The 13,462-nt window shown below is 42.8% G+C and overlaps 1 protein-coding gene across 8 annotated transcripts in view; it reads left to right on the top strand.

Moving 5' to 3' along the window:
- Garnl3 (GTPase activating Rap/RanGAP domain like 3) overlaps positions 1-13,462 on the top strand; it is a 151,198-nt gene that overhangs the window by 34,260 nt on the left and 103,476 nt on the right. For 6 of the 8 annotated variants that reach the window (XM_004849334.4, XM_087182728.1, XM_004849333.4 and 3 more), the window contains exon 3: positions 7,106-7,175. In XM_004849334.4, the coding sequence (XP_004849391.1) occupies positions 7,106-7,175 (70 nt within the window). Of the gene's footprint in view, positions 1-5,932; positions 6,112-6,780; positions 7,035-7,105; positions 7,176-13,462 lie in introns of those variants that run through there. The other 2 variants (XM_004849336.4, XM_087182729.1) reach the window with 2 other exon arrangements.

Genomic DNA, 13,462 nt, shown 5'->3' with positions numbered 1-13,462 from the left:
CCTCAGCCTCAGGCTCCCAAGTAGCTGGGACTACAAGAAACATTTGGCACTAGAAACAGAACCAAGGGCTTTCACATTGAGCTACATCCACAGCCTTTTCTTTTCTTTTCTTTTATTATAGGGTCTTGCTGAGTTGCCCAGGCTGGACTCAAACTTGCATTTGCCTGCCTCAGCCTCGCAAAATGCTGGGATTACAGGAATGTGCTACCACTCCCCAACTACCTTGTACCATGTCCTTTGAAAAATTAGACTTTTAAAAAAACAATTATGGATTCATATGCAGTTATAAGAAATAACACAGGAAGAGTCTATATGTATTCTTGGCAGGGTTCCCCCAGTGGTAACATCGTTTATCACAGTAGACCAGGTCACAACTGGTAAACTGACATTGATAACAATCTCTTGATTTTAGATTTCCCCAATTTCACATACAATTTCATCACATGTGTAGATTACCGTATCCACCAGTGACAAACAAGAAACCGAACAGTTCCATCCCTTTAACACTTATCCTGTTGCCATTTTAGCCACACCCAACTTCCCTTTCCCTCTGTCATTTTGTCATTCCAAGAACGTTATTTAAGTGGGCTCTTATAGAATGTAACATTTTGGGACTGACTTTTTTCCACCTGGCATAGTTACTTGAAGATTCATCCAAGCTGTTGGGTCTAACAGTTGTTAGTTCCTTTTTTTTTTTTTTGGTACCAGGGATCGAACTTGGGTCCTTGTGCTTGGGAGGCAGGCGCCAGAACCACTGAGCTAAATCCCTGGCCCAGTTCCTTTTAATGACTGAGTAATGTTCCATGGTGTGGAACTGCTACAGTTTGCTTAACACGTTCCTGCTGGCTTGAACCACCAGCAGCCAGACATATGAATTATGGCCCTATTGTGAATGTGTTAATTCTTTGCCATTGGAAGGACATGTGGGTTGTTTCCAGTATGGGGTTATTAAGAATAAAGCTTCTAAGGCCGGGGATTTAGCTCAGTGGTTTCACCGCCTGCTGCACAAGTACAAGGACCCGAGTTTGATCCCTAAAACTAAAAAAAAAAAGAATAAAGCTTCTGTGAACACTTTTACACAGATTTTAGTGAGCATAATGTCCTCATTTCTCTGGAATAAATACTCAAGAATGTAGTTGTGGTCCTGTAGTAGTTGCATGTTTCATTTTGTAAGAAACTGCCATCTCTATCCCCATGTACAATTTAAGGATGTTCAGCTTCTCCACATCCTCTCTAGCATTTGGTATGATCACCACTTTTTATTTTAGAGATACATTTTAAAGGCGCTGGCAGAGATCATTAGAGAAGGGAACCTGGCAGGGAGTTACCATGAGATTATGAACATGTTCGCAGTGGGGCCATAATTCATGTGTTTCACTGCCTGGTGAACCACCTGAACCACCAATGGTACGTGCATGACTGTCCCATTAGGTGGCACAAGACAGTCCCATCATGTGATACAAGCCAGGTGATAATACTGTAGAAACAAAGACTGGACATGTGTTTTTGTCAGAAACTTAGAAGATGGGGACCGGGGATTTAGCTCAGTGGTTTTGTTGCCTGCTGCGCAAGCACAAGGACCCGAGTTTGATTCCCGGTACCAAAAGAAAAAAAAAAAAGAAACTTAGAAGATGACTAAGTAATGGTGAAATAACACCAACCATACCTGCAGGTGGTGCACCTGAGAATACATAATGGGAAGGAGGGGAGGCAGGAGGAGGAGAAAGGGGCAGAAACCCACCTGTGTTTAGGTAGAATAAAGGAGAGCAGAGGGAAAAAATTATTAATGATTAATTTATTCAACAAATATTTATTGGGGCTGGGGATTTAGCTCAGCGATTCCGTAGCCTGCTTTGCAAGCACAAAGTCCCGAGTTCGATCTCCGGTACCAAAAAAAAAATTTGAGCAGCCTCCTATGACAATCACTTTGTAAGATGCATTGGGGCATGGTGATGACCAAGATGAATAAGTTTCCTAACAGACAGAATAACTAGCATTTATTTAGGAGCTTCTCTGTGCTGGATGTGGACTTATTTATGAGCTCTTTCAATCCTCCCAGGGACAGATGCAGTTTGACTCCATGTTCTGGATGAGGGATTTCTTTTCTTTTTTTTTTTTTTTTTTGGTACTGGGGATCGAACTCAGGTCCTTGTGCTTGCACAGCAGGCGGTGAAACCACTGAGCTAAATCCCCGGCCCCTACATGTTCTGGATGAGGAAACAGGCTCAGGGTAGAGAAGTAACTTGCCTGAGGTCACAGAGGTAGTGAGTTACAGGGAGCTGTCTGGCCACTTTGTGGTTGGGGCTTCTTGCTAAGGAGGATGAACTGATAATCCTGGAGTAAGGGGAAAGGGCACTGTAGCCCCAGAAACACAACAAAGCAACGGGGAGCTGTCTGGAGAGTCCTAATAAGCCAAGACCTCTGATATCTTGGACTCTTTCATTTTAGAAGTCTTGCTTACTCCCTACTTCCTAGTGTTTTCAAAAGAGGACAGAATTCTTCCATTTCCTCTTTAGAAACTAACAAATGATTGCATCTCTGCTCTTCTGTGTCAGGACTTGTCTCCTAAAGGATTGACACCTGGTCCCTTATGTGCTGTCGGCTATTCTAGTACCTATTGTTCGAAGAACCTGGGCTCCCTCCAAGCCTACATCTGTAGTCTGGCCCAGTTAAAAAGCTTCTCTGGCCCTCAGTAGGGGGATCCTTTCCATCTGTCCCCTGCTGTCTGCTTGTGGGCAGCTGAGGCATTGTCCTAGAGCTTCTGACATTGACTTCTCCTGTTGGTAGCTTCAAAAAACAGCCTGTTGCTTCTCACAAATTCTCTCTGCTCATCAGGAGTCCTCTTGTTGCTGTCACCTGTAACCTTTCCGCTAAGGCTAGAAGCCACTGAAGCCTGGCTGGGTAGGGTCTGGCCAGTTGAATGAAGGAGTTTCCCTTGGGGCTGCTTGATTTCTGGTTTTCCTTATTCAGTTTCAGCAGCTCTGAGCTCTTTGGGGGACCTTCTTCTGCTTTCCAGGAACCTGACTTTGAGCATGGCAACTTGTCTAGCTTCTGTGGAGAGCTGGTAATCTTCCTTCCCACCCCCGGCCATATGTGGAAGTTTAGCATGGAGGCCCTCCACTCTGTTCATGCTTGCAGAGCATGATCCAATATCCTCACACATTAATTTGCTAAAGCAGAAGCGTTTCTATTTAGAGCTTAGAGCACTGTGCTTATAGGGAGCTGGAAGCTCCCTACTCGTCTGCACCTGCCGGGGTTGGCGGCATGTTCCACGAGGCTTCACGTGTCTCCTGGTCAAGGCAACAGAGGACCCAAGCCTTTTCTAGGTGAGGGCTCCCTGCTAGACCAGCACTTGTAGGGAGACATGGTGTAGAACAGGGGTATGCCCCCTTGACCCTGTCTGGAGAAGCCTGCAGATTGACTCTGGGTCCCCCTTACTGCTGCAGGAGGCGAAAGACAATTTAAAACTGAAAATCCAGTAATCATTGATGTCTGGCTCCACATCCCAGGTCTCTCTGAAAAACTTTGAAAGGAATTCATATTAATAATTCATATTAACAATAAAACCAATAATAATATTAGCTAAAATGTAGAATGGTTTTCATGTAACAGATGATATACTTAGTACTTTGCCTGCTTTTTCTTTTTTATTCTTTATAGGCCTGTGAGCTAGGGGGCATTTTCAACCACGGTTCAGAAATGAGGGAACTAATGCCCGGAGAGGCTAAAAACCCATCTGTGTGTCAAGCAGTGCTCAGACAGATGACATTGCATCTCCTGGGTTGCTAGAAACCTTGATTGGCCTTGTCCTTCCTTGAAAAGTGCTGCAGAATGATTAACAGGTTTCCCGGGGTTTCCTGAGGCATCTGGAAGAGCAGTCTTTCTAAGCGTCACCCATGGACCACCTGCAGCAAAATTCCTCGGACTGCTTGTTAGAATTGCAGATGTCCTGAACACAACCTCTGGGAATAGGGCCAGGGGATCTCCATCTTACCAGGCTCCCTCAGGGAATCTGCTGGACTCCAAAGTCTGCGAAACACTGCTGCCAAGTATTTTCCCCAACATAGTAATCACAGTTTATGGGTAGGCCTGAAACCAGCTGTGGGGATTTGTGAGACTATACTATGTAGGGGGTGACATTTTTTTTCTATAAAAGGCCAGTTAGTAAACAGCTCAGGCTTTGTGGGCCATATGGTTTCTATTGAAACTGTTCAAGTCTACTATTGTAATGCAAAAGCAGCCATAGACAGTCCATAACCAGTGGGTGTAGCTGTGTTCCAATAAAACTTTGCTTACAAAAACAGGCAGGGGGTTGGATTGGGCCATAGTTTGGGAGCCTTTAGTACAGAGTTATTCTGACCTGCAAGCACTCTGACAAATTCTTTGACTGTTCTCTATTACCTATGGAGAGCTGTCTCGATGAAAATGAAATTGCTTGTCATAATAGATAAAGCCTGAATCTTAGTGACGTAAAACAAGCCATTTCTCATCCTTAGCACAACCCAGTGAAGGTAGTCAGTCCTAGGTGGAATCTTCTGTGTGGTCCTTCAAGGCCAAGACTCCTTCATCTTGTAGTTTTATCCTTCAGGGTCCTCAGAGGCCTCTCCGTTCAGCTAATGGATGAAGAAAGAGCACAGATTATTCATGGGAAGTTGTCACAGGCTGGATCTGGAAGAGGTACCCATCAGGCATGCCTGCATGTCCTTGGTCTTCTTGTTTGGAGTCCAAAAAGAGTGATTTCTCAAGCACAAGAGGGCCTGCACACACAGTCCTGCAGCAGGCTCAAGAGAAAGGAACAGGTTTTGAAAACACATGCTCATAGTGGTGCCTGGCTCATGGGGCAGGACTGTCTAGACTGAGGGACTGAAAAACCAGCTGCCTGTCAGGGAGAAAGGTGACAGGCTGCCCCCCTTGGCACTTACGGGGGATGCTGTCCAGTGTTAGCTAATGCGTGTACAAATACCTCCCTTGTCCACAGCCATTGACTGCAGGCCACCGTGTGCCAGGCAGTGGGCCAGCCTGATAGGAGAACCATGATCCTTGTGGAGATCTGGGTGGTCCTTTCCACCCAGAACCCTTGTGCTAGATGCCTGGGAGAGAGGGCTTTTGTGACATAGCCATTCTGAGTGTGTGCTGCAGCCCCGAGAAATGTGCCCCGTGTCATCCCGCCTGGTTCCCATCATGAGTGAGCTGGCTCTCTGCAGTGCATTGGATGAAATGGGGTGGGGGGCAGATAGAGACCTCTCTTTACTGCTCCCTTGGTTGTTTTTATGGGATGTTGTCTTCCCTCTATGAGGCATCTCCAGGGATGTAGACTTGTCATCTGCTTTTGTTTGGCTCTGGCTTTGGCAGAGTTAGAGAGTTGCTATGTATCTTAGAACCCCTTGATGGTGCTGAGGGCAGTACAGGGAGGAACCCAGAGTCCTGCTTTCTTGCTCTTCACAGTTATTGGCCATTCACGATAGGGCTACTGCTGCCACCATTGATTTCATCACGGGTCCAGCTGAGACTGCAGCGCTGGTTGAGGTTGGAACAGACAACATCTGCTCTGCGCCTGATCTCTGAGTGCATGGACACTGGAGCCCGTGGTCTCTTGGTAACCACGCTGTGGGGAAAAGATCTTGGAACTGTTGTGTGGAGCAATAGCAGCATCTCCAGGAGGGCTTTCAGACAGGACTAAGAGCGCAGGCAGAGGGGCCAGATTTAACAGACTGGAATAGAAGAATGAGAAAAGATTTTTATTCTCTTCCAAAGATGTTGTTTTTTGTCAGTAGAAGCAGAAAGGTAGCCAAGGTAACATCTGTCAAACTTCCTTTCAAACTGCCTCCTTCAATTTGTTACACATTTTTAGCTAAGGGAGTGAGGTCCACAAAAGGTTAAATTTCTCATGTAAGATTAATTCAGCCATTTCTGTGGAATGGTGGAGGCAGAATACCATTAGACTTTCTAATCTCATTTCTCTCATGCTGTCTTTCTTGGAGCCTATCAAGCAGTGTCCTGGCAGACAGTCAGTTCTGTGGATGCTAAACATCAGAGTCAGTCTCTTGCTGAATGTGCCAAGAGCACTGTAATTTAGAAAATGTAGCCTACCCTGTAAGGAAGAATGAAAAGGTACTGAGTGCACCTTTCTTTGAATATGAGATTCCAAATGCTTTGAATCTGTTAAACATGTAATTTCTCGGTAGTTTATTTTCTGTTTTATTAGTGTTGTTTGCATGACATATTACACCCAAACTTACTAAGACTGTTTGTATTTTGCGGATCCGTTGGTTTCATGAGTACTGCTTGGGGTCCTAAATATACTAACCAGCCAATAAGCTATGTGCCTATTGAGAGTGTAACTGTGCATTCAAGATGCAAATGCAGTAACAATTTTGTCTTTGTTTTAATTGCCCTTCAGCATGCCTGTGAGTTTTCTTATCTGATTTAAGCCTGTGTTGGTGGGGAGGGGGAAAGGAGGGAGGGAAGTATTAGCTGCTGCTACGTTAAAAACTAAATATGCTCAGATGTTCAGTTTTTAGATTTTCTGTTAGTCCTAGTCTTTTTTTCAAATTGTCATATAAAAATCTTAAAGGGGGGGGGGTGTGGCCAGACAAGTAGAGTCTACAAGGATTTTGAAGGGATATTTTTAGCTTAAAATATAGCATTAAATGATGCTGGTTATTTTTATGTTGCATATTTGGGACAAAGAGATTCTCTTAAGTGAAAGATAATTGCAAGGTATGGTTCAGCAGCTTTGTCCCTTGCCTCAAGTTACTGCAGGGCTTTCTATCCCCTTTGGTAATACAGAAATGAAATTATAAACCACTAGTAGCCCTGGAAATTTCAATTGATTCCAAATGACTAAATATTTAATTCAATCATTGCCTATACTTCCAGGGATGACTCGGGCATTTTTCTTTTTACTGAGGGCTTCACGAAAACCAGGCTCTGCAATGGCTGCTGGGCACCAAATCTGTATCGAGGAGGCTCCCCTGCAGTGAGGAGCCCGGGCACTGTGAGCCTCTGTTCTACAGCAGCCCTTTTTGCAAATGGTAGTCGATTTTTGCAGAAGGTTTGTGGCCAGATCGCTATGTATAATACTGATGAAGCATTTTTGTTCCAGCTCTGTCTCGGAAGACCTAGGCTGTAGACGTGGGGATTTCAGTAGGAAACATTATGGATCTGTGGAGCTGGTAAGTTTATGCTGTCTGTTCAGTGGTGGTCCATTGATTTAGATTTAGAGACGATTGCCACAGTCATCAGATCTTTTGTTGTATATTTACTGTTAGACCATGTGAGTACAGTGTAAGGATTGGACTGGCATAAATACCTGTTTAAGGCTATGATAATTTGCTCATCTTTATTTGTTTTTATTGTTATGTACCTTTAATCTTGTGTCTTCCAGTTTGTTAAAAATATGTTGTAGCTTGGTATTTTTCTCTGTTGATGGTATAGAGAATTAAATAAAATAATTTATGAATTAAGAAAGGTAGCATTTTATTTTTATGTTATGTTGTTCCCAAAAGTTTATAGATCTAGTTTTCAAGGTTTAAATATGATTAAAATATGTATTCTGATTTCCTGTACCTTTGCTTTCTGGGTATATGACAGGAGTTAGAATATTTATAAGCTCTTCTTTTCCTCTCAAAAGCATATTGGTTGGACTAGATAAATGACTGTAATAGATGGTAGATACCTGGGATGAAAACATCCACATTTCCAAATAAGAGACATTGGAGTTTGTGCTATGATTTTTTAAAAGAGTATGTTTTCATTTTTAAAAAGGTGTAACAAAAACATATATAATAGCCTCAGGGGTTTTTTAAAGACAGAATTGTGATTTTTTTTCTCAATTGCATGGAAAGTTAAACAAATTTGAGGAAAATGTGCAAATAAATTCCATTGATTTTTGTTCATCGCTATTAAGAATACTGCTCCACTATTTTTGTCTATTTATAAGAACAGATTCCTTGTATCCATTAGTATAGCACTCAGTTATTCCCTCATTAATATAAGCTGCATTCCTACAGGATTTAAGTAGTAGAAAAATTTCTACTAGAGTTGTGTATCGGTAATGTTCTGCTTGAATAGAAGCATATATTACAGACTTGACCATATACCTGGCCCAGGGCTGAGTATTCTTGAATATATGAGATTAATAGAAGATTTGTTTCTTGTTCCTAAGGAGCTTACTGTCCTCCATCTGAGCAGATGAGACACATAAAATATCTAAAGAATGAATTTAGCCACATGAAGGACACACTGCCTCAGTCACTACCTGCTCTGTGGTCACTGGTGATACTGTGCCAGCTCAGACCACCTCCTCTGCTCCAGGAGTGTGTGTGTAGCAGTTATACAGAGTTGGGACTGGTAAACAGAGTGAGAGTCACAGATGGAGTACAGTGGGGGCTGAGAGAAAGGAGGGAGAGCTCCATTCTAGCCAGGGATCCTGGGGAAGTGACATGGATGGCCATGTGGAGGGCTGGAGGATGTGGGAGGTGGCAGAGAATAGACAGTGGCTAAGGGCAAACAGCATGAGTCTTGGCAGGTGTTCTGGACAGTGAGCAAATGGTCCTGCCCAGCAGCGTGGGTGAGGCTGCAGAGCTCAGTGGTTACACAGTACGCAAGCCCTGGAATAGACAAGCCTGGGTGCACACACTCCACCACTTGCCTCTGTGACCAGTCATGTCACCCCACTTCGCAGGACCTCCACGGTACCTAGGAACTTGTGCCCTGAAGTCATTCTTCTTTCATCATTTACTATTTGGATGCTGGACTTCTGACCTCCATTTTCTCATCGATAAAATAGAAATATTAGTTTATCTTCCTTGAAGGATTGGTATAATGAGCTGATGCCCATGAAGCACTTAACACACAGTACAGTTCGTGTTAACTGGCTGTGGTAGTAAAGGTGAAATTCAGTAGCAAAAGCAGAACTTTCAAGTGAAGGCTTTGGAGTTGGTCTAATAAGTAACTGTCAACAGTGAGAGTTGTGTTTGGGGAAATATGATGCGCGCAACCAGTGGTCTCAATAGACCTGTGGGAATCACAGAGTTTCAGATTGCTACTTGAGAGCAGTGCACCTCACACTTGAGCAGGCACCAGAGTCACCTGGAAGACTTAGAGATCGCTGGGCTCCAGACTGAGTTTCAAATTCACTAGATCTGGGGCTGGCCCAGTCTGAATTTCTCCCAAACCCCAGATCACTCCTGTTGTAGCTGTCCCAGGACCACACTCTAGCCCCTGTCTTGAAGAATCTCAGACCAACCACCAGTTATACCTGCCCTGATGGGCAGCTCATTGACCAAAAGTTCTTCAGTTCATCTGCTCAAGGTCTCCCTTCAAAGCCACAATTGTGTGTTGATAGTTGACCTTTAAAATATTAGAAAATAAATTTTAAAAATGTGTATGTTTAAATTCTGTGAATTATCTCACCCCCTTGCAGCAACTGTTTTCATCTTCTTTTGGTACCTTCCAGCCTTTACAGTTTGCAAACCTAATTCTTATGTGATGGTGATGAAATTATACATTTGACTTTGCATTCCTCTTTTTTCAGTGAACTGTGTTTTGTAAATGTCTTCTCATATTGTCTTCAGTTTCCATTTTAATCTGTGCAAGATAGCCAAACTTGGAGATAATTATCTGTGTCATAATTTTCTTCCTTTTGTATAATTGGGTGGTTTCTAGTTTTCTCATGTTAGAAATGACATGTGCAGTAGTGGGTTGGTATGATTGAGAAAAATGAAATAAGCAGAGTTCCAGTTTCTTTTGAAATTCTGTGTTTAAAAGGAAGGTGATGTTTTCATAGTACAGTTGTTCCCTGGTTTCAGGATCCCCTTGTATACTTGATACTCAAGTCCCTTATATAAAATGGTGTATTTGCATATAACTTACATCATCCACCTTTATGCCACCTCTGGATTACATACAATATCTGATACAATGTAAATGCTGTATAACTAGTTGTTCTCCTGTATTACTGAGAAATAATAACAAGAAATCAGTCTATACATGTTCAGTACAAATGCGGTTTTTTTCCTGAACATTTTCCATCCACAGTTGGCTGAACCTCTGATGTGGAACCCATAGACATGAAGGACCAACTGTATTATTAAATTAAAAATCATTGTACGTGTTCTGGTGTCATCACCGAGAACCCAGTAAGTGTCAGGCATCCTGAAACTCAGACTTTGTCGAAGGGTATCTGGGGTTATATAAAGTTGAATTTGTGACATGAACTTTGACTTTGAATACAGTAGATGTAAGTCATTGTGAAGAACTAAGCTTGGCTGTTCAAATTAGTAAAGAGGGGCAGATTTAGGACTTAATTCCCTAAGTGTCAGTTGGGTATAAATGTGGTAAGAACCTCTGAAGACTCATCAGAGTTTTTGTTTTGTTTCATTTTTTTCGTCCTGGACATTAAGCCCGGGGGCTTCACACTGAGCTACATCCTTAGCCCTTTTCTAATTTTTTTATTTGAGACAGGGTCTTGCTAAGTTGCTAAATTACCATGCTGGACTCAGATTTACAGTCCTCCTCCCTCAGCGTCCCAGAGTGCTGGGATTATAGCTGTACACCATCATGGCTAGCTACACAGAGAGTTTCTTAGCCTTCATTCAACAAATAATTTTTGAAGGCCCCATGTGACAGGTACAGTTCCATGCTAGGCACTGAGAGGGAAGGGGAAAACTGGCCAGTCGTTCTCCTTTTGTGAAGCTGTGGTCTGGCTTTGGAATGGACTGCCTCAAGCTTTGTGTCCCCAGGCCTTGTCTTGCTGGCCATCAGCTGGGCTCCCTGCCTTAATCTGGGCTTGTCCCCTGCAGGTCTGCTGCATTGAGTCTGGTGTGAGTGTGACATAATCCACTGCAAGGTTCTGGAGGGGCCTCACAGGAGTGAAGCACAGATGCACAGCTGGGCTGGCATGACTGGAAAGCCCTCCATCAGTTGTCCATGTGATTTCTCATCTTTCCCTTCCTCTGGGTCTATGTCGGCCTCTTCTCTGCAGACCAGTTCCCCTGATGGCACAACACCTCACTCTGGTTGCTTTTCCCCAATGGCCAGAGTGGTGGGGTTTCTTCACTGTCTTTATTGTGGCTGAGTACAAAATGTACCATTTTAACCATTTTGGGTGTATGATTCAGGGGTATTCAGTATATGTCCAGTGTTAGTGCAACCATCATTGCTGTCTACATATAGAACATCTCCCATCATCCCAAACTGAAACTCTGTACATATTAAATGCTAACTCCCATTCCTGCCTCTCTCCACTCCCCAGTAACCCCTATTACACCTATCTCTGTACATTTGCTTCCTCTAGGTCTGTCACAGGAGTGGAATCCTACAGTATTTGTCCTTTTTTCTGGTTCATCTATCATGTTTTCAAGGTTGATTAGAATTTCTTTCTGTTTTATGGTTATAATCATCGTATTAAATAGCATATTTCATGTATTCATTCATCTGTTGATAGACATGGGTTATTAGTTCTACCTTTTAGCTATTATGATTAATGCTGCTGTGAACATTGGTGTACAGATATCAGTCAGAGTTTCTGTTTTCAGCTCTTTGGGTGCATTAACTAGGAGTGGAATTTACTTGATTGTATGGTAATTCTGTGTTTTATCTTTTTTGAGGAACTACCAAACAGATTTTCATAGCAGCTCTGGCACTTTACCTTTCTACTAGGAATGCCAAGGGTTCCAGTTTCTACACATTCTTGCCAACACCTGTTTCCCATTTTTTAAAATAATAGTCATACTAATCAGTGTGACATGACATCTCACTGCAGTTTTGATTTGCATTTCCTCAAAGATGAGTGACATTGAGCATCTTCATATGCTTATCAGCCATATATCTTCTTTGGAGAAATGATTATTCCATCCTTTGGCCATTTTTAAATGGGATTGTTTGCTTTTTAGCTATTGACTGGTAGGAGCTCTTTATGTATTTAGGATACTAATCCCTTATCAGATATATGATTTGCATATATTTTCTCCCATTTCTTCATGTTATATTCAAGAAGTCAATAGCTGGGCCTGGTGGTGCATGCTTGTAATCCCAGAACTCTGGAGGCTAAGGCAGGAAGATTGCAAGTTGGAGCCCGGCCTGGGCAATTTAACAACTTAGTGAGACTGTGTCTCAAAACAAACAAACAAAAAAGTGAAAATCAATTAGCCATATACACAAGGACTAATTTCTAGGCTTTCTTTTCTGTCTCATTAGTGTATATGTCTGTCTGATGACAGAAAGATGTTTTAAAATGTTGACAACACAATGTCTTTCCTTTTTGAAGCCCTTCATTGATTATCCCTTGTAGTTCAAGGCCAGACCACTTACCAAGCCCTCCAAGAACCTCCATGATCCCTATACTGCTTCCCTCTTCTTCTCTTGCCAGTTACCAGCTGTGCTAAAACTTCTGGCCTAACTGATCTCTAGAACACCCTGGATTACTCCCTGCTGCAGGACTTCTCCACCTGCTACTGGTCCTTAGCACTGGAACAAACTTCAGTGCTTCTTGTGGCTTTAATGTCATCATCTCAGGGAGGCCTCCTTTGCTGCTGTCTAACTCAGCATCCTGTTTATTTTTAGTCATTTAGTTAGTTAGTTAGTTAGTTAGTTAGTGAGTGAGTTTTGGGTACTAGGGATTGAACTCAGGACCTTGCGCTTTCGAGGCAGGCACCAGAACCACTGAGCTAAATCCCCGGTCCCCCTCTTTATTTTCTTAACAGTGCTTATCACAATCTGTATTTATCTCATTTATTTATTTACTAACTACTCTCTGATCCACTAGAGGTGAGGGTGGGATCCATCTCTGTCGTGTTCATTGTATTTCTAGAACCTGCCACAGGACCTGGTACATACTAATTTCTAAGACTTTTTTTATTACTAAATTGATTTCCAGCTCCCTATTCTCCATGGTTTACATGTGTTGCAGCTCTGTTTCCCATCATAGTCTCTTCATTTTCTGAATTCTACTTTTCAATTCCAAATGGAATCTTGGTTTCTCTTGGTTGAGGGCACTGTCCCCGACTCAGAACAATGGTGCCCAGGGTGTAGGGATCTTTCAGTATCACCATGGCCTCCTAGAACCATGCCCTCAGCACAGTTTGTGGGTAGAGCAGATTCTTTCTGAAGGGGATGGAGACAAAAGTCAGTGTTAAAGAAGAGAAGAGTTGGGCTGGAACTCTTCTCTGCAAATGTGTCTCTAACATTCTACCATCCTCTCATGTGGTAGATGATTTAAAAGCACCTTCTTTGTGGGGCCGGGGAGTTAGCTCAATGGTTCCGCCCCCTGCCTCGAAAGCACAAGGGCCCGAGTTCGATCTCCAGTACCAAAAAAAAAAAAAAAACACCTTGTGCAGATATCTTCCTCTGCTGGTGGAATCTTATTCCTGTTACTCTTATTAGTCCCATATATGTATGAGGATATAGATTATGAGCTCCCTAAAAGTAGAAATCATGGCTATTTATTTGCCATTTTATC

The sequence above is a fragment of the Heterocephalus glaber genome, unplaced genomic scaffold, assembly GCF_053883595.1.
Source record: "Heterocephalus glaber isolate CG9 unplaced genomic scaffold, H.glaber_assembly_v1.0 deba00001479, whole genome shotgun sequence".
NCBI lineage: Eukaryota > Metazoa > Chordata > Mammalia > Rodentia > Bathyergidae > Heterocephalus > Heterocephalus glaber.
This window is presented reverse-complemented; position numbering and strand designations above follow the sequence as displayed.